The sequence below is a fragment of the Staurois parvus genome, unplaced genomic scaffold (assembly GCF_062004578.1).
Source record: "Staurois parvus isolate SC_StPar_1 unplaced genomic scaffold, SC_StPar_1.0 ptg000086l, whole genome shotgun sequence".
Taxonomy (NCBI): domain Eukaryota; kingdom Metazoa; phylum Chordata; class Amphibia; order Anura; family Ranidae; genus Staurois; species Staurois parvus.
This window is the reverse complement of record NW_028317882.1, coordinates 12,465,306-12,487,432: the sequence shown is the minus strand read 5'-3', so window position 1 is coordinate 12,487,432 and position 22,127 is coordinate 12,465,306. Positions and strand designations below refer to the sequence as shown.

The following is a 22,127-nucleotide window of genomic DNA, read 5'->3' as shown; positions in this document are numbered from 1 at the left end:
AAAAAAAAAAATAAATTATTATATATAACACAGTGTCCAAAAATAAATATTATGAACGCAGTGTCCAAAATACCATAGGTATAAATCAATTGCATCAAGTACATATAATATAAACGCAGTGTTCAAGATTAATATAAACGCAGTGTCCAAAAATAAATATTATAAACACAGTGTCCAAAATACCAAGTGTCCAAAAATATTTAAGTCACACACTAAAGATGCAAACCCAAGTCCTTTCTGCAGACACTTTCTAAAAAGACTCAAAAAACTCATCCTCAAAAAAATGAAACTAAAATAGTGTATTATCCCTAAAACAATAATGTACAATCATATGCAACATAATTGTCACTCCACATCAAACATGACCATATATGTGAATCAAGTGCTCGACGTGAAAAAACGGTTCTAGTGTAACACTCTGGTGATCCAACAAATCAAAAAATCCAACAAATCAAAATCATAGTGCACACTTCTATAGTGTAATGACTGACTACCCTTACCAGATGGCAAAAGAAACAGCACTTTAATACCACTAAGGGTATACACCATCCAAGGAAAGCTAATCCAGCCTGGATATGTTCCTTGAGATGTCCTCATAGCCTCATGGATAATGCTCCTAGCTGTCATCAGGACCTTGAGCAAGATTACTCCATAGTACCCATCGTATATAAAAAGGATATATAGTGTAATTCTGTATGGTATAAATAAATAACACTTTATTATGCTCTTACTTTTAAAAACAGATAAATAGCACCATAGCTCTCCTAACCCAAACTTCTTGCAGAGCTCAGCAGCTATCAGAAGCATCTGGATGTGATTTCTTATCTCCAAACCTTAATGCAGAGTCTCAGCAATAGACCAGAGCATCTGGATAAGATTTCTTAATCCAAAAAACCCCATGCAGAGTCTTAACAGCTAGCAGAAGTGTCTGAATAAGAGAACACTACATGCCAAACCTCTTGCAGAGTCTCAGCAGCTAGCAGAAGTGTCTGGGTCAGATTTTCCAATTTCCAAAATGGCCAATTTGCCACTTCTGGCTCCTTCGGTGTGTCTGACATCACTTCCTTGACGTTTCGTCTCAGGGACTTACTCATAAGGCTCCGCCTCCTCGCAGGTGATTGGCCGCCTGTGTGCCATTCCTGAGCTACAGTTCTGGCACCCAATCACCGGTGAGGAGGCGGAGCCAAGCGGCAGGAGTGAGGGAGTGGCCGGAGTGAATGAAGGAGCAGCGCTTCCTGGACTGGATCGTCGTGGGACTGGGACCGCAGCCAGGTAAGGTACAGCAGCCCCCTGCCCACCACTGTACTTAGTGTCCCTTCCTTGCAGAAAATACGCCCCTGCCGGCGGGCCAGATGAATGGCCTCGGCAGGCCGCAGTTTGAGGAACCCTGGTGTATACCCTTAGTGGTATTAAAGTGCTGTTTCTTTTGCCATCTGGTAAGGGTATTCAGTCATTACACTATAGAAGTGTGCACTACTACTAGCACTTTGATTATTTGATTTGCTGGATCACCAGAGTGTTTCACTAGCACGTTTTTTCACGTCGAGCACTTGATTCACATATATGGTCATGTTTGATGTAGAGTGACACTTATGTTGTATATGATTGTACATTATTGTTTTAAGGATAATACACTATTTTAGTTTCTTTTGAGGATCACTTTGGAGTCTGGAGTCTTTTTGGGAAAGAGTATGCAGAAAGGACTTGGATTTGCATCTTTAGTGTGTGACTTTAATATTTTTGGACACTTGGTATTTTGGACACTGCGTTTATAATATTAATTTTGAACACTGCGTTTATATTATATTATATGTACTTGATTCAATTGATTTATACCTTGGTATTTTGGACACTGCGTTCATAATATTTATTTTTGGACACTGCGTTTATATATATATATTTTTTACACTTTGTTTATATTATTATATGTACTTGATTCAATTGATTTATACCTTCATGCATAGTTTATTTAGTTTAGCAGTTGTTTGCTTTGGCTATAGGGTGAGCATATTGAGGTATTATCATTTATTACACTTTCAAGGGTGAAAGTAGACTTCTATGCTTTCAGGGGATAGGTTTAAATGTTTATTTGAGATACCGTCTTGATTCTGAACATGTTCCTTACTGCCTAGGCTATAGTGATTTGGTCTCTGACTGCTAAGTGTATTGGCTGATCATAAGAAATGCAGAGTCCACAGGAAGATGAGACTGCTTATGTAATCAGCATATATGTCTGCCCCTTGTATATATGGAAGCTATAGATAAAAACAAGGTTTTTAAAACACATTATAAAAAGATTTTTTACATTTAGCTGATCTTTTTTACATGGCTATTGTACAGGACGCTAGGGACGGGTCCTGAAAAGGAGATATGTTGCCTCATTATTTGGGTAGTGGTCCTTTAAAGGGAGGTTCAGGAAGTCAGGTTATTTGTAAAAATGTAGCACTGACATTTTTCACTAGCTCATTTGGCTGTACTTCTGTGAATCAGAGGAGTGGAGTTTGTTCTGCGCTCCTGTGACCTGTTCTCAGCTGACAGCGGGCTAAAGTCAGGTCTGGTCCAGGCTGGGTGAAGGATCACGACCATATGGTCGGGATCTATCCAAGAGCCTGGGCCGGCACCTCACTCAGACTCTCAGCAAGTTACTGAGAGCCTGAGCCAGCCTCTCCCATCCCCTCCACAGCCCAGAGTTCCAGTGCGACCGGGGGGGGGGGGGGCTGATCTCCACTGAGCAAGCGGATGACAGGTCCGTTTCCACTCTGGTGACACAGACACAGCTCACTGCCCTCTATGGGAAGTCGGATGCAAATCCGACTGCCATCCCATCCGATGGATGGAAGGGGGAACGGATCCCCATCCATCTCTTTTTGGTGGATCGGAATGGATGTCGGTGGGTGTAAATGGACACATCCGTTTACACCCGCTGCTCCATACAGGAGAATAGAGTTTCTGATAGGGTCTGCCTAAAACGCAGGCAGGCGGACCGATCAAAAAGGCCATGTGAAAGGGGCCCAATAGGGACAAAATTTCTTCTCAGGAAACCACAGGTTACTGCTTGGTAGAACTCACTCTTCTGGAGGTGCTGGGAAAAATATGGCACAACCACTACAATAAAGCTCTTGAGAACAAAAGATGCCTCTCACCAGCTTTTGTATGGCTAAAGCCAGTCGTACATGGAAGTCTGATGGATCCCACACATCTGACTGGCCCAACTGATAAGCATTTCACCGAAAACAGGCTCTTTTCATGTGAAGCAGAGCCTACTCTGCTCAGCGGGGGCTCTGTGAGCAGATTCCCTGCTGAATTGAAGCCATATTGGATGGATGTCAGTGTTTTCACGTCTGTGCCCAGTTTGTGGCTAGCAGACAGTCCTTTTCTATTTTTTTACCATACCTGGACAAACCCAGGGATAGATGGGTGTAAACAGACGCAAGTCACTTTTACACCTGCCTGTCAATAAGGCTGCATGCGGCTTCTGGTCAGATCCCCAGGTAAAAGGGGCTTTAGGGGTGTGTTTACGATACTTACAGACATGGTGAGCATGATTCAATCTTATTAAAGCAGTTAATGATCATGCCATGTTTATGGGAATCCTTAGAAAATGCTGGTCTGAATCTCAAAGGATGCAGCCCACCAAACTGTTGCAAAGATTTTTCAAAAAAGATCCTTCAAATGGTATTTTGTTTTTAGGTCTGTTTCACATGGACTTCAGCTTGTGTAAGAGCAATGTGAACAGCAAGCTTTTCTGAAAATTTCAGCAAGCTTTTGTAATGCTTCTAGCAGCTTTCTCTAAGCCTTTAAAGCAGCCTTGAATGTCCATTTGGAAATGGTATACATAGATGTTGAAGGGAATGAGGACTGCCACTTTAAAAAGCTGCTAGCAAGCTTCAGCAGGCTTTCAATAAACTTCAAGTGGTGGTGAAACCTGATAGCAGCTTGTTTAACGTGACAGTCAGCACTCCCTTTAGGATCGGTGTTCAACATTTACAAGCTAAAGGGTGCTTTAAAAGCTTCAACAAAGCTTGCTGAAAGCTCTGCAAATGTTTGGTAAAAGCGTGCTGTTCAAACTACTCCTATACAGATTGAAGCCTGTGAGGAACAGGCCTTAGTGACCAAAGTTTAATAAAGGTTCAATTAGAACAGTTGACTCTGCAATGCTCAAAACAAGAGGAATACTTGCAATACCTGGGCACCCTTGGGGTGGAAATGAAGACCTCTTCAAATCAGAGGTGTTCACAAATCACGCACAAAAACCTTCCAAAAGACTGTTTAAGTCCTATCCTTCCTTCTGGTCAAAATACCACACCGGCGCCACTATCACTGTTGGATTAAAAAAAAAAAAACACAGAGCAGTTCTTAGCTGTGGAGCAGTCAAGCAGTTGGAGGACACGCATATTCATCTGACATTACCAAGAAGATATTTGGCCATTCTTGGGCAGAGGTTTCTTCAGACAAAAGTCTATCAAATCATTATCATAGCCATTTTCCATTTATGCTAGACAGACCTATAATCGCTTTTACAAGGAAATAAACCACAAACATTAGTTGGCACCAATTTCATTATCAACAGGAAACTGACACTGAGAAGGATATATCTTTTGCTTTTCTTCATTGTATAAAACATCTACCAGCTGGATCACATTGCGATGCCTCAAGCGCCTCAGTAGCTGAATTTCTCTGTATAAAAAAGAGAAAAAGAACGAGCAATATTACTATGACAGATGCAAACCAGACAAGAGAGACAGGATGTTAAGACACACAAAGACAGTAGGGAAGTAACAATTGTTAACACCTTCCTTTTGTACAAGAGAAAAGACCAAATTTCTAAAAGGTCTTCTTCTTTAGATTTGGGAAGGTATCACTATGGGTAACAAAGTCTTCAGTACCAGCAAACCAGATGTTTCTCATTAAAAAAAACTGAAAGTTTTGAGATTGATAATCAAAGTACTCTATGACCTTCTGCCATTGTACCAGTTTTCCCAGATTAGGCAAGATCATCAGAAAACACAATTGGGGCCTATATTTGCTTAAAAGCCAAGTTTACCTATCATAAAATGTTAAATCCGTGTCCCCACAGCCTCCCGATTGTGGTTGAAATGCTGATCGTGGGTGCAATGCTTTACAGGCCCCAAAAAAAAAAAAAAAAAAATAATAATAAATGCACTTTTTACACCTTCAAAAAGATGTGCATAATTTTTTTTTTAAAGGCGAACTTAGTCTTTAAAGGATCAATTTTTTTTTATCAAATAAAAATCGTTATACTTAACTGTTCTGTACAATGGTTTTGTACAGAGCAGCCCAGACACTCCTATTTTGGTGTCCCCCGCTGGCTCTCCTGGCTTTAGCCCCCCCCCCCCCAATGTGGGGTCACTCCAAAACTCAGCTCGGTGTGTCCAATAACCCGCCCCATGTTCCCTCCTCAATGACGGACTTACAGCAGCGGAAGCCAAGCTTGCCAGCTATGGGATCACTAAGACCCCACATACCTTATTGTTCTGTTGCTATAGCTTTATTGTTGGCCAAACCAACAAGACCGTAATCTTTTGGTGCTCCTTTGATAATAGTTGTGTGTGGTTCTGCTGCGTTTTAGACAAAAAAAAAAGGAGCACCACTTAGTTAAGGAAAGCATCAGTGCAATTAGGCTGTACATTTAACAGTTAAAAAATTTCCCACAAAGATATAAACAACAATAAAAACCTGATAGAGGTTGTCTCCTTGCCCTTTCTACTGAAAAATGTGTTGTTATTGCCAACGGTCTCACTTTCCTTGTGATATGCAATCAAATGTGAGGGGACATCTCCCAAATGAGGATACAAAATATGAATAGAATGCAATAAAAAGATGACAAGGGTTCTACCCTATCAAAAAATAAATAGAAACATTTTGATTACTTCAATGTCTTTTATAAAATCGCCATGGAGCAGAACGGTGTTAACACTGCTGGTTCACACTGCTGAAATATGATTTTTAACAGATTATCGGTGCAATTATTTAGTGCTACTTCGATGCAATTTTGATGGAGCCAAAAATCGCACTGGAATCACACCAAAGTAGTGCAGGAATCTTTTCCAAAATTGCCCTATGCTATACACATTGATATGAACAGACACCACTGAAAATAATGTGATTTCCCTGGTTATGTGATTCTATGTGACTCAAATTGCATTTGAAATTGCACTAGTGTGAACCATGCCTAAAATATTTACATAGTTTGAATGCCTGACAGAAATTTAACCATGACTACTACAAATTATGGGGCCTCCACTAGCAACAAGAGCTGGAGCATTGCTGAAACAATAGAATCCAGTGTCTACATGGTAAACGTCATTTACATTTTTCAATGTGAGGACAGCATAGACAGGAGTAGCTTGTACCCGTCTGTTTGCCATAGAGATGAATGGAGATCCCAAATACAACCACAGACAGCTGTTAAAGTCTGTGCAGGAGATGCAAGACCTTAAAAGAAAAAAATAAATAATAAATAATATACACACGGTTTACCAGTCTTTAGGGCTGCACAAGTTTCCTTTTGTAAATCTTTTTCCTTCATTTTTCAATTGGTGATTGTACTAAAAACACACCTCCATCACACCTGGAAGTATACATCAGATGTGCCACTGAAGCGAAAAAGGAACATAGCCACTATGATATACCTCTTCTTACAGTGCCTTTCAACAGGTCTAGAGTAGGGCTTCAGAGGGGAGCATTAATGGAATTTGCAAATGAGGTGTGGGGCTAAGAGGCTAGCACCCAGGATCTTTCTTCTAGGTCAAAGCTCTTTCAACTGGCCGTTATAGGACATATGAAGAGATAGGCGGTTTGTCCTTTTCTTGCCGAAAATGTACCTGGGAGGGATGGTAGGAGTGTTTTTGGTAAGAAGGAATGGAATAGACCTGGGATGCGCAACTTTAAATACACAGTTGGAGAGTCACCCCAAGAAATCAACTGCCCCCATTTCCAGTTGATACATAGTCTGGCTGAAAAAAAAAAAAAAAACGACAAAAGTCCATCCAGTTCAACTAATAATAATAATAATAAAAAAAAGCTATAATCCTATACCCACAGTTGATCCATAGGTTGGTAAAAAAAAACCCCAGCAAAGCATGATCCAATTTGCTTCTGCAGGGTAAAAAAATTCCTTCCTGATCCCCCGAGAGGCAATCGGATATTCCCTGGATCAACTTTACCTATAAATGTTAGTATCCAGTTATATTCTGTGTATCTAAGAAAGAATCCAGGCCTTTTTTTAAAGCAATCCACTGAGCTGGCCAGAACCAACTCTTGAGGAGTCTATTCCACATTTTCACAGCTCTCACTGTGAAGAAACCTTTCCGTGTTTGGAGATTAAATCTCTTTTCCTCCAGATGTAAAGAGTGCCCCCTTGTCCTCTGTGATGGCCTCAGAGTGAATAGCTCTACACCGAGTTCACTATATGAAACACTGATGTATTTATGCATTTTGATCATATCCCCCTTAATCTCTTCTCAAGAGAGAATAAATTCAGTTCCTCTAATCTTTCCTCATAGCTGATCTCCTCCATGCCTCGTATCAGTTTGGTTGCCCTTCTCTGTACTTTCTCCAGTTCCCCAATGTTCTTTTTGTGAATTGGTGCCCAAAACTGAACTGCATATTCCAGATGAGGTATTACCAATTTGTACAGGGGTAAAATGATATCTCTCTCTGGAGTCTATACTTTTTTTAATACAAGAGAGGATTTTTCTCACTTTAGAAACCGCAGCTTGGCATTGCATGCCATTATTAAGCTTGTGATCTACCACAACTCCCAGATCCTTCTCCACCATTGATTCCCCCAGTTGCACCCCCCCTTAGTATGTATGATGCACGAATATTCTTAGCCCCTTACATTTATCAACAGTAAACCTCATTTGCCACACAGATGTCCAATTAAACAGTGCATTGAGGTCGGCTTGTAAGTTGGAGACATCCTGTAAGGACATTATTCCACTGCACAGCTTGGTTTTATCTGCAAAGACTGATATTGGATTTTTAATCCCAGACCCTATATCATTTATAAATATATTAAAAAGTAAGGGTCCAAACACTCAGCCTTGGGGTACACCACTGACAACCCTAGACCAATCAGAGTATGAATCATTAACCACTACTCTTTGAATACGATCTTTTAGCCAGTTTTCTATCCATTTACATACAGATTTTTCCAAGCCCGTAGACTTTACCTCAAATATAAGCTGTGTGTGGGGAACTGTGTGAAACGCTTTTGCAAAATCCAAGTATACAATATCCACCGCCATCCCTCTGTCCAAGGTTTTGCTCACCCCCTCATAAAAATAAATCAGATTTGTTTGACAACTTCTGTCTTTCATGAATCCATGCTGTCTGTTGCTTAAAATATTTTTTTTCCAGCAAGAACTCATCTATGTGGTATTTTATTAAACTCTCCAGTATCTTCCCAACTATAGAAGTTAAACTAACAGGTCTATAATTACTTGGTAAAGATTTTGACCCCTTTTTAAATATTGGCACCACATTGGCCTTACGCCAATCCAGTGGTACTATGCCAGTCATTAAAGAGTCCCTAAAAATTAGAAACAATGGCTTTGAAATGACAGAGCTCAATTCTTTAAAGGACCCATGAGTGTATGCCATCCGGTCCAAGTGCTTTAGTTACCTTTATTCTGTCTAAATATTTTTTGGATCATATCAAATGTAAGCCAACGTAGAGCATCTGGAGCTGTGTCAATACTTTGCCCATTATGGACAAGAGCTCCCCCATGCTCCTTTGTATACACAGAGCTGAAGAAGGCATTTAATAAATTTGCCTTCTCTTTGTCCCCAGTCACCCACTCTAGATTATTTTGTAAAGGGCCTACATGATGAAAAGGAGAGTTAGCCTGCAATCATGGGAGTCCCAAAACTATAGAGATGGAGGATCTGGGAAAAAATCAGGAGGGATATTTATTCATGATAAAGTATAGTATGCCAAACAACAGTTTGAGTAAAGCAAAAGTGCACCAGTGTGATGTGGTTTTATAAACGTATAAAAGCGGGAGAGGAGCAGTCTACCAGAAGATATGGCCTGAGGCCAAGTTCATCAAAGAGGATAGCGTGGAATTAAGGTGGTCTGAGATGCAGGAAGTTACCTGCTGCATCCAAATTAATGAATGCTTGGCATCTGAAAGGAAAAAGGTATGGTTAAGGTGAATTTGAGCCATCTAGTACCCCAGCTCAGAAAAGAACTAAACACAGGGTTTTCCCGGACAACAAGGACATTTGGAGAGGAAATTACCCTTGTCCCCACAATAGATACACAACCCCTAAGCATGTGTTTGTGGACATTCACCTTTCGTGAGGTGGGTTCTGTCCAACTGGATAGGTTCCTCTTGACTGGTAGAGGGACCTGGATGTGCATCTGTGACCTGAGAGGAATCCAAGGAGTGGCAATAAAGTGTGGATCTTTGCTGCTAAAAATGTTCCGAGGCCCCTTTTGGAAGCAAATGTCAACCTGGGTATTAAAGGAAATTAGATCGTCCAGGTCAGAAGGCAAAGACCTTATTTCTAATTCATCCTTCATCTTGTTATTCAGGCTATGCCAGAAAGAAGCCATTAAGGCCTTGGCTCCGAGAGGCTGAGGAAGTGTACTGCATACTGGCCAATGGTAGGGGAGTCCTGCCATAAACAAAGAGGTTCAGTGGCAACAGAGAAGGTCCAGCCAGGCTCAATTAAAAGGCCAACAGGAGGCAGTCAATGTCAGATGTGAGGAGGTTCCCATGGGGAAGTTGTTGGGTCGCAGTTCAAAATTTATGCTACATTGGTTGAGAAGCCCTCTGCAGGCAGATGAACACCAGAGTAGTGTGGGGGAGGCAGCATGCAAGGAGATAAAAGGCAGGCCCCTTGATGGGCCCAATGTTGGGGATGCCACCTGAAGATTCTGTTGAAACTTAACTGGACGGTTGGACAGGCTCTGTAGAAAGCTCACCATGTGGACTTGTTTCAACTGCTGGAAGTCAATTTTCAGGCCAATGCCTGAAGTGGTATAGGCGTATCAGTGGAGTTCATTATTTCACAAACCAAGCAAAACCTGGCCCTACCCTGACAACAACTGGGTACTCCAAAAGGCTGTGTCTAAGGGATGGGAGGGTATTCACCAGAGAACACTTTTTTGGACTCCAGTTCCAGGTCACTTCCCCAGATACTAGCGGACATAGCAAAAATATGTGATAGGACAGTGGAAGGAAGAGGAGCGCTGAACTGAAGAGAGATGCTTGGATGTGTCCAGCCACAAGGGCTTAGAGGAATAGAGTATGGCAACTGGAGCATACCAGAAATAGCTGTCCACAGCTGCAAGGGCTTGGAGAAGCAAAGTTTGGCAAATACCAGAACAATGTACCAGAACAAGAGTGTCAGGTTGAGTATACGAAGATGATTGCCTTCGGCCAGCATGCCAGGAGTGGGAGGTACAGCATACCAGGAACATCATGTGGAGCATATCTGGAGTGGCAGCAATGGACTGGGTGAAGCAGGTTGCAGCAGCAGAGGCACAGTGAGGTTCCAAAACAGAAGAGATGTAAGCTAAAAAAAAAAAAAAAAAAAAAAAAAAAAAAAAAAAACCACACAAGGGTACTCAAAAATGACTGGGCATCTTTCCAGGGAGTGCATCGTCACTTTAAGGATGTAGCTAGTGGACACACCAGACTGGCAGCAGCTGCAACACCCAGAGTAAAATCCAGGACAGGATGTGATTATATAACCTAGGAGATGCGCCACTGGAACGAGGAAGTAAGTAGCCGATACTATAGGTAATTCTTGGAAAGAGCACTGAATAATGTCAGGGAGACAAGTTATTCGTAAACATTCCATCACAATATGACAGCTTCTGACAGCTCAACTAAATTACTAAGGAATCATGCAGTAAAGCAATGAAATAAGCCACAAACGTGATTAATGTAATAAAATACAAGATGCATTACTTTTTCTTTGGCATGTTTTGTAAATCTACACGATTCAGAAAAGAAAAAAAAAAGAAAAAATACTGCCTACATATGGCCAGCATACTGTGGGTTGTAAAACAATGTCAACAAAGTCTTTGGAATATTTTCTATACCAACAATTAAAGTGGAACTTAAAAAAAAAAAAAAAAAAATTGTGTACAGGCAGGGTTTTTTTTCTTTTAAAGCAGAAGAGACACACTATATCTCAACTGCATTAAAGTTTCTTACCTGCCTATCTGCCCTGTACACAGCTCAGTATATAATTTTGGCATCTGCCGAGATGAATGAACTCCTCTGCATCTCAGCCTTACCAATCAAAATGGCTGAAGATTGGAATCCGGAAGAAGACCAGCCAAAGATATCAGGGACCCATGGGGAAGCTCCAGGACATCACAGAGCTTGAGTGGAGGTGAGTATAGTTCTGCTTAAAAGTAACCTGTTCTGATAAATACTGGAGCTGCCACTGTTAAAGTGTAAACCCAAAATCTATTTTTCAGGATGTTTCACATCTTGTATTGTTGTATATGTTTGTTATCTTTTGCAAAGTTTCTTGCCTAGAGATCTTGTCAATAACACTTCCTCTTACAGGGTAAAAACACTAAGCCACTGCCTAAAAAGAAGCAGCAGCATTGTCAGCCTGCCATTTGCAAGCCTTTTTCGCCACTGGATTACCTATCAGGTTTATCAGACAAGCAACACAATGGCCAACTGAAGAAGCTCACATAGCAAACTGACAATGCTATTAAGGCAGTGGCCTAGTACTGTCAGCCTGCAATACAAACTGCTGTTGCAGACAGGAGCTCCAGCTAAGAAGATGGCTTCAGTAGACATCCCCTGCTGGGACACTAGAAAAGCTGTCATGCCTGGAGAGAGAGGTATGAAGGGATTCTCCCTTTTAACATCAGGAACCAACTTGACTCTGCTTAAACCAGGACTTCTGCAAGTATTCTCCCTTCTTAAACTTCTTTCTGTTATCTCTCTGTTGGTTTTTGCTCTCTCTATTTATATATATATTGGTTACATCTTTTCTGTAAATATTTTTATTGCACCATTTTGACCTTTTTAGTAATAAATCCTATTTTCTGAAAAGTGTTGAATTGTTTCTAAAGCTCTTTAATGCAAACTAAGAATCCCTGTCTCTGAAGAGTGCTACTGTGTGTTTTAAAACCTCTGGATACATCGGTCTGCAGTGACAGTGTGTATACAGACGCTTATTCAAACATCATAGTGTTACTGCTAAGATTGGGGAGTTTTCTCCTTCTCTGTAAAAAGGTGGTGGTGACAGTGTGAAGGGTTAATTGTGTAATTAACCTGAATCAGTAACAATCGCTCTCAGGCTGTTGGCACCGAGATTGGGGTCCAGTAAGCTGCAAAATCTTTGTGCAGGGTGCAGCTGAGAATGGCATTGTTACGCAAGTGGCAGTGCAGTTTTAAATTGGCTAGTCCTTCAGTCACAAGTTGGTGAGAAGGGCTGGGGGTCCGACACCACGCCCATCACACCCCTCTCCTCATTTCTGTAAAATAGTGCCAAAGTATTCTATAGTTCACAGAAAGATCTGCTAACTGATATAGTATAGCTAGGACAAGTTATCAGCTCACAAAATTTCTGGCAGGATCAACAGTTTTTTGCTCTTATCAAACCGATACAACAAAACACTTTCAATGGTATATTTAGGGCCTCATTTACACAGGTGTTTAGCTGCATACACAGGATTCCAGCGGCAAGAATAAATGGATTCACACAACTGGAATGACATCTGCATGCAATCAGCAGAGGCCGCTCAGCCAGTACAATAGACTGACAGCAGCTATCGCTGATCGCATGTAGCCACACACCAAGCAGTTAGCTGCAGTTAGAGACAGGTGGGCGGCTACATTCAAACAGCAATGGCTGCGGTCAGCCTGTCAAAACTTTGTACAGGCTGAGGATTGGCCGTTCGCATACATCTGTCATTTCAGCCTCAAGAATCTTCTGAATCCTTGCCGCTGAAATCCAAGTATGCAGCTGAGCGCCTGTGTGAAAGAGGCCTAGCAGTTCAAACTGAGCCATAAACTTAAAATGGATGTAAAAGGTGAAGGGTTTCTCTGCATGAAGGTAAAAACTTTCAGTGTGCAGCTCCCCCCTCAGCCCCCCTAATACTTACCTGAGCCCGATCTCGATCCAGCAATGTGCACAAGAGCAGCGGCTCACCTGGGTCTCACTCTCTTCATTGGCTGAGGCAAACACAGCCAGTGAGGAGAAAGCGCAGGGGTGGGACTAAGCCATGCTCTGTGTGTCACATCAAACCTTTAAAACCACGTTTAAAAAAAAAAAAAAAAAAAAAGTATATAATGAGGCCAACTATACTGCAAAATAGATTAAAGACCCATTCACACCTATCCATTGCTGGCACTCGACTAATTGAGGCAGTGGACCTTGGATGCACTTGTATTTCGGTTCACTGCAATGCACTACTGTACGTTCTGGTTAGCAACACTGGAAATAACGTGCTTATCTGCTTTTTCGGAGCTCTGGCAACCCATTCAAATGAATTGGCTTCCTTAATGCAAGCCATATTAACGCAACGCGACAAACCGCCTAAGGCTGTAGCTCACCACCACTACATATTGTAGATCAACAATCACTGAATGCAGTAGCTGCAACAGTTTCCTGTTTTTACAGGCTTTTATGCCGTTATTTTTGTCATTTGTTGGGCCAATAACACAACTACTGTCTTGAAGTGGCTACTTTCACTCACTCCTGAACCTATCCAATGTTGCCACCCTTGGACATCAGCATTGACAATCACTGGAGAGGGTGGTGTTGGGTGGACTAGTAGATTTAAATGGATTTGACTAAATCTAAAGCCCAATTCCAGCTAACACTTTTTAAGCAGTTACAGAAACATATTTTTTTCCTTTTGCGATAAAGGTTTTAAAAGGACATAAATGAATAAAAGCTGGCCATTGTAAGCACCACTGTCAGTGCCAGCGTCTTAACCTTCTAACTACCACTCTTGCTTGGCAGCTTGGTCTGTTAAAAGAAGCAGGAAAATACCAGACATCACCAGGTAAAAAAAAACTATGTCACCAAGAGGACACCCCATAGTTACACCTATATGGCTCATTCACACAAGCTTTGGTCTCTGAAGAATGATCCACACTCAGATCACTCTTCAGAGAGCATTTGATATGTGGTAAGGAGGCATTCTTTCCCTTTGATCTCTGCACTATAATGGTTCCGAGGCACTTGCAGAGCAGCTCCACTGACTTGAAAATGACAGGGGTTATAATTCCTGTGTACACCTCCAACTAATATGGAGTGATTAGGGGCAGTAAAAAGGTCCAACCATGGGGATTTACCCTCAATTGCTAGTGTGAACGAGCCCTAACGCAGCGTGTCAGATAGAATTTGAAATGTGTCAGTTGCTGATCAGTCAACTGCTTGACCCAACAATCTCCTATCTCGGGCAGTTGATAGGGGCAACTGTCAATCTCCAGATGACCCCTTACACTTCCTTCCCAGCTCTAGGCCAACAAGACAGTGTGCATCACAGTCTCCACCTGAAAGACCCCACCCCTCTAACGCACCTTACCCAATTGGGCATAATCTCTATCAATAAGTCCAATTGGGTGAAACGCGTCAGTCAGAGACTTGGATCTACACTATCTTGTTGGAACAAAGCTTTGAAGGGAGTGACATCGCTGGTGATTGGCATCTGTTTAAATGATGGTGCTTGCGAGGTGTGGTAAAAGGCTCCATCAAGAAGCTTGCAGTAAGGGATAGAGTTTTGGCAGCAGCATGACTCTTAAGGACTTCTACTAGTAGGTAAAAAGCTGCTAGAAATATTTTTTTTTGGTTGTATGCATCTTCTGCAAAAAAAAAAAAAAAAAAAAATCAATCCCTTTTTTGTAGAGATATTTAAGTACACTGCACGTTCAGTACAGTATTTGCTCTGCCTGCATGAGCACAATTACACCCCAAACTCTCTAAACCCATGGTATTCCAGCCACTCAACTGTGGAAAGAAGAATACACATCAAAAGGGATCTCTAATGCCTCCCTTGTTCTCAGTCCCAGTCATGTGTCGATGATATACTGAGCTGAAAGGCATAATGCAACAAAATGTTTACAATGGGATGGGCCTGAGATCACAGCTCTCAAACAACGATGAAAGAAAAGGCAATGGTAAGATGTTACATTTGTAAAAAGGTACTTGATGTCCCTGCATAGGTCATTATAAAAAAAAAAAAAAAAAAAAAACACATTCACTAAAATTTCATATAGGTGTTACAATGTTAAAGCTATTTAAATTTTTCAATATTTTTAAAGCTGACCTCCGAGCACAAAAACTCAGGTTCTCCCAATAGACAAAGAATATAAAACTACTTTGGAAACTCAATTAAAAACTTAGATAATAATAAAGTAGTAGTGACATCATCACTGTGCTGTATATGGCCTGTGCAGACAGCAGAGCTGTGGGGGTGGGGCCTGTCAGGCTGACCCACTACAGACTGCCTGCATAAAACTACAGAGGAGGTGGAGTTAAGACCAGTCACCCTGCACAAGAAGAGACAGCAGCAGTGACAGGTCTTTATTACTGGAAGCTCCTGCACAGAAGCAAAGTTTCATATGGGATTACTGCACCGATCTAGAAGAAACACATAAAACATACCAAGATTCAATAATACATAAGCCACTTGTATTCTTCGTGTAATCTTTATAAGCCTCTAGTATTTTGACAATGTTTGCTTGTCCTAGAGTTAAGCTTAAATGTAAAACTTGCACTCATAGACTACCTAGTGATCCTGCCATAAAATAACTTTTTCTGTTGCTACCTGTTACAGGGTAACAGCTTTCTGTCCCTGTCTCCTAACTGTACTCCTATATTGTGTTCCTGTCAAACAGGCTTACATTGGAGACTACAAGTGGCCTATTACACACATGGGCATGGCCCACTGTTGTCACCATCAGGAAACCTGCTCTGAAAAATAGCATGAAACCATCGCTGGAGCACATGTATGTAGACAAAGTGGCTACAAAGAGTCCACAGAAAATTAGCAGCGTTGCACAGCAAATGAAACGGAAAAAAAACAAAAAAGAAAACAAAGGAAAGATGTTCTAATACTTTAAGTTTTTTTACCTTAAAGTGTTACTAAACCCACAACAGTAAAATCAGCCTGTACATGCAGTAAAGTATGCTTGTTATACTCACTGTGGAACCTAAGGGGTTAATCCTCTGCATTGTATAAAAAGGCTGTTTGATCCTTTCTTCTCTGATCCTCCCCTTGTTTAAGCAACCACCTCTTACCTCCTGATAAAACAGACTGAACAGTAGGCATTTTGCACATGCTCTGTTTGATGTGTATTGCTAGAGTTTTTTTACTTTTCTGGGGAGAGTACATATGATCAGCACAGGGCAAATCAGCACTGCTCAGACAGCGGTCAGGGGTTTTGCATCCTCCTAGAGCAGAAAGAAAATTCCTCCTACAAGCTTTAGCTAGTGCTTGGCTGAACACTGATAGAAGCCACAAGACTGCTCTAACGGCTGATGAGAAAAGGTATTTAAAAGTTTATATTTACTAAAATATTTGCATTTCCATCATTTTTGTACTGTGGGAGACCAGATATAGTGAATGCAAAGTCCTGAGTTTAGTAACACTTTAATGCATTCTCTGCATTAATGTAAAAAATCTTTTGTAATGAGGATCCCCTCCAGCCCCCCTTATACTTACCTGAGCCCAATCTCGATACAGCAATGTGCACGAGAGCAGAGGCTCTCCATGCTCTCCCTCCTCACAAGGCAAACTAGTAGCAGCGGGAGCAACTGGTTCCTGCTGCTGTCAATCAAATACTATGAAGAGGGAGTGGGGCAAAGCACTGTTGTTTGTGTCTATTGATGCCGACAGCGGGGATCCCACATGAATACCTCCTTAGCAAGCAGCTTGCTGGGGGGAAGGGGGTAATCGTGGGGGAAGGAGCCAGGAGCACCAGTGGGGGACCCGAGAAGAGGAAGATTGGGTTTGCTCTGTAAAAAACCACTGCACAGAACAGATAAGTATAACATATTTGTTATTTTAAAAAAAATGTAAAGATTTAATATCACTTCAAAGCTGAACTGAACCCTCCTCTCCTTTACATCCAAGGAAGCGGTCATCTTAGCTTCTGTTTGACCTGCAGTTGCCATGGTGTTGCACATGTGATCAGTTCTGACACCAGCCGTTTGATGGCTTGACAGTTCCGTTGAGAGAACAAGCACAACAGTTATCAGCCACGGCATGCCTTGAAAGTAACTGTTTTGATAAATCATTAAATCAGTGGGTTTAGTTCCACTCTACCCTGTTGCCACCTGCATATGTGCGGTGGCAAAAGGGTGGGCTTTAAGGGCTTGTTCACATCATGGTGCAGAGACGTCAGTTTTTCTGCATGCGGTCTGCAAGGGCACAACAAAATCAATTGTTCTCTATGTGCCCTGTTCACACCACAACACTAGTATCGTATGCAGATTTTTTTCTGCACAGGAATCTGCAACGCATATAAAACTCATTGCAGCGTGCATGAAAACTGTGCAGCACAGTGGCTAAATGGTTAACACTTCCGCCTGGCAGTGCTAGGTCGTTAATTTGAATCCCAACCACGGCACCACCTGCCTGGAGTTTGCATATTCTCCCTGTGTCTGGGTGGGTTTCCTCCAGGTACTCCGGTTTCCTCCCACACTCCAAAGACATGCTGGTAGGTTAATTGGATCCTGTTTAAATTGTCCCTAGTATGTGTATGTATGGATGTGAGTTAGGGACCTTAGATTGTACACCCCTTGAGGGTTAGGGACTGATGTAAATGTATATGTAAAGCGCTGCATAAATTGACAGCGATATACAAGTACCTGTATTAATAATAATGTCTCTACAAATGAAATCTGCGCATCAGTTTTCCTGCACGTATGGTGTGAACAAGGCCTAACACCTGCACACTGCACATATTCGTTACTGGGTGGCCGATGCTTCTGTTGTAAGAGTACTCACCGAGTGATCCCAGCACAGAGACTGAGCTGTCAAAAACATCTCTTGGACCGAATGCTTGGTTGCCCGCTGGACTGGCTCTACGTTTACCACCTCATCCCTTTAAACCTGAACACGTTAATTACACAGGTTCTGTGGCTGATCAAGGTGGCAATTAAACTCACTTGGTGCCTTATCTGCATTAAGGCCATGTTATTAATATGTGTTCAGTTTTAAAGGGATGAGGTGGCAACCCTAACTGGCTCCCCGTCATGTGACCACTCACCGTAGTCGCACGACTGCTGATCCTTCCCAATCACAAAGTGTTGGGAACTTTTTAAAAGGGACACTGGGTGTGAGGGAAGGGGTTAAAAAGAGCAACTATTCATGATACACATCGTTTTGGCAAACGAATGCGATTCGGTTAGCGTTCACATCTGCTTTTCCAGGCTGATCTGTTGGGAAAGTCATAAAAGCAACTCTCTTTCGGTAAACACTCACTTCTTTACATTTGCCTCTCCATTAGGGATCCTACGCAGTTTTTTCTTCTTCAGAATTTTCACAGCACGGCGACACAGTGTATCAGAGTCCAGCATCTCTTTTACCTTGCCGTAGGATCCCTCTCCCAGCAGGTCACCCATAAGGTACTTCCCCACCAACTTTGCACGTTTCCGTCGCGGTTGGTAGATCACCTCGGTGGAGTCAATGCGGTGAATAAACGTGTCCATCCCCACAGACAAGTCTTCCAAAAACTCCATTTCTTTACACTCGCCCTCATCCATAATGGGTTGGCACAAGCCTGATCTCTTCAGTAGTGTCACAGCAAGGATGTCCCACCCTGAGAAAACAGCTCAGGGATCCCCTCAGCCCAGGCTTGGTATGTCCCAAAACACTCACAAGACACCCCAAGTCAGAGGACAAGCATCTTCAGTCCACTGGACACGGTTTCCCAAGAGATTCAGCTTGTGATGTCACTGCAGCCAGGAGCCTAAATGAAACAGTAGACGAACCTGTCACTTCTTCCCAGCGATGACAGTGTCACCCGCCCCCTAGTCCAACCGCATAGTGGCCCACTGTCCCGGAAGCGCAGCATTTCCCGGGACACAAGCAATTTTTAACGAACAAACCCGCAAATATGTTATCCCGGCTATGTCCCGGTTTCTAAACTGTCATGGGCCACCGCGCAGGCGCAGCACACGATGTAAATAGAGCATGTGCAGGCTCAGCTATTCGCGCACGCGCGCAGGGCGAGTTGTAACAAGCCGCAACGCATTCTGCTGTCCGCGATGTGCCCGATCGGAAATATTGGAATGTTTCCTAATACGTTAAGCGCGGTCGTTAAAATTTGTCAACGGCCTGAATGCTTTGGGGTTTTATCGAGGATGTCTCTGCGGCTGGAAGAGATGTGAGAAATCAGGAAAGCGGACAGCCCAGCAGGGGTCCTTCTGTTAGAGCTGGGGGCGGGGCTCTAGATAGTGGCTCCCGGGCTCGGAGTGGTATGCAGCAGGGGGTGGTGGAAGCTGATGGAGAGGGGATGATGCTGGAGATTAGAGGAGTAAACTGGAGCAGGCAGTATCTGAAGCAGCTGTGCGTGGTAGCAGGTTGGCTTCAAAGCTTCGCTGAACAAGTTGAAGCTAGACGCTGATTGGTCATCATGCACAGCTGTTCCAGAGTTTGTTTACTCCAGTTTACAATTGCAGCATTTTGCAGAAACTCACTACAGTCCATTTAACATGGCTTCCTATGGGACACGTTCATGTCTATGCATTTCTAGCTGCTGTGTTTTCGGATAGGGTCAGGGATTTTTTCTTGCTTCAGATTGTAACACGCAGCCGAGTGAACCAGGCCTTAGCGGAAGGTCCACTCATTTGCATGGGAGGGAAGACGTGTACTTGGCTTTGACAGATACCCGCTCCCACTTTCAGGTGAGACTGTCAGTGATCCGTGAGGAAGTTTGGCTGCTCTTCCCCCGACAGCCTTCTGGGACCAACACAGTTCCCAGAAGACTGCGGGGACCATTCACAAAGTGCAGCATGGCTCACGCATGCGCAGTAGGAAACGAGTTCCACCTAAAAAAATAAAAGTCAGCAGCTACAAAAACTGTAGCTGCTGACTTTTAAAATACAGACACTTACCTGCTCCTCGGTCCAGCGGTGTCCTCACCACCACTGCTTTCACCGGCTGTCTTCTCTCACTGGCGCCGGCATCTTCAGTGTGGGCACCTGGCTGTGACAGCTTGCGGCTTCACAGTCGGGTGCAAACTGCGCATGTGCGAGAAGTGCTGCGCTTTGTGAATGGTCCCATAGTGTTCTGGGAACTGTCGCATGTCCCAGAAGACTACGGCGGGGGAGGACAACTTCCGATCGCCTAGGCAATTGCAGTGGGAGTGGGTACCTGTTAAATTTGGGTACCCGCTACCCAAAAGTGCCAATCCTTAATGGGGAGCCGGGGACAAAGGCTTAAAGCAGAACTTCCCCTTTTGGGTGGAGCTCCGCTTTAAGTGTCCCTGTATTAAAATTCAACAGCTACAGTATTTGTAGGTGCTCGCTTAATTTTTTTAGGGGGAGACAGGAGCTCCTCTTTAAAGTGTTACTAAACCAACAACAGTAAAATAAGTCTGTATATGCAGTAAAGCAGGGATGGGCAAACCGTCGATCTTGGTCTACCTGTTGACCGCGGGCAGGTGACAGGTAGACCGCGAACAGGTACGTGCACTGCCAATCCCTGCCTTTTAGTTGTCTGTCCTTCTCCCCTCTTTCCCCCAGCCTCCTCCGCTGCTGCTGACATTCTCAGTCCACAGTGGAAAGTTGAAGACAGCAGAGCTCAGGACGGAGGGTGGGAGGAGGAGCTGGCCAAATTAACCTTTCATATTAACCTGTAGGTGATTGGTTGCTAGAAGGGTGGAGGCCAGATTTCACTGCTATGTGGGAAAGGGGGGTGATGTGCAGAGGAAACTGGTATGGGTAGGGCCACCCCCCATAGTGTCCTCTACTGCCCTTCATATCACCCCCCCTCCCACAGTAGTGTCCTCTGCTCCCTCATTTTCCCACAGCAGTGACCTCTGGCCCCCTCCCCCCCAGCAATGTTCTCTACCCCCTATTCCCCCATAGCAGTGACCTCTAGCCACCCTTCCCCCACCCACCAACAGTGTCCTCTACCCCCCCGCTTTCCCTCCCATGGAAAGGTATTTTAAAAATCTGAACTCCCAGCAAGTGGCTGGGGATTGGGACTTTTTTGCCCCCCCTCCGCGCCTTAGGGCACCAGGAGGGCAGAAAAATCCAAATTCCCAGCCACTTGCTGGGAGTTAAAATGCCTGCCTTTTGACTATCCCCCCCCCTTTTTTTTTTTTTTTAAATCAAGTAGTTTTATTGAGATATTTTTGCAAGTCATACAACGTATCAACATACAAGAAACATAGCTATGACATGTAACAACAATATGTCAGCACCGGCAAACGCCCAGCAGATCGTCATATGAACAGTTCAAACAAAAGAAGAAAGAAAAGCAAAAACAATAGCTAAGGTTATAGGCCATATAAACAAAAAAACAAAAGAAATGTTTTTGTCATATACAGAGATCGTGCAAAATTGCAGTACACACATTTAAGATACTCAGAATCAGTATGGTCAGGATCACCAGTAAAACCCGAGTCCTAGCACATCATATCCTAAGGATCCCTCAACAGCAGGTACATTGCCCCCTCCACAGCAGAAATCTAACCTCCATCCATTCCCATGGATAGTGATGAAAATGTTGAATCACTAGACTCCAGCCACAGCAACCATATTTTCCTAAATTTTTAGGGCAGTTTCTATGCTTATAAGTCAACTCCTCCCTTCTCAACGTAGCATTTATAACGTTACCCCACTGACTATAAGTTGGTGGCAAATGGGAAATCTATTTTTGAAGGATAAGTTTACAGGCTATATACAGAGATCTAATCCATAACAAGTGCATCTCTACAGGAAGGATATCCTCAGAAATAATACCCAATAACGCAAGTTGCACTCCCATGGAACAGATTGAGTTAAGAGTATAAAATATAGAGGACCAGTACCGGTGAAGCTTAGGACAACGCCATAGCATATGAATAAGTGTGCCAGTATCTAATTAACATCTAGAACACAACGGAGAGTCTAATCTTCCCCAGGAGTAAAGCTTTTGTGGGGTGTAATGTACT

The 22,127-nt window shown here is 42.9% G+C and overlaps 1 protein-coding gene across 1 annotated transcript in view; it reads right to left on the bottom strand.

The window, feature by feature from the left end:
- The window catches only part of STK11 (serine/threonine kinase 11), a 61,131-nt gene extending 41,954 nt beyond the window's left edge, over window positions 1-19,177 (bottom strand). The window contains exons 1-2 of the mRNA XM_089670079.1: window positions 18,449-19,177; window positions 4,594-4,677 (exon numbers count right to left, since the gene is read on the bottom strand). Of these exons, the coding sequence (XP_089526205.1) occupies window positions 4,594-4,677; window positions 18,449-18,729 (365 nt within the window). The 5' untranslated portion in view covers window positions 18,730-19,177. The remainder of the gene's footprint in view (window positions 1-4,593; window positions 4,678-18,448) is intronic.
- Window positions 19,178-22,127: the final 2,950 nt, after the last annotated feature.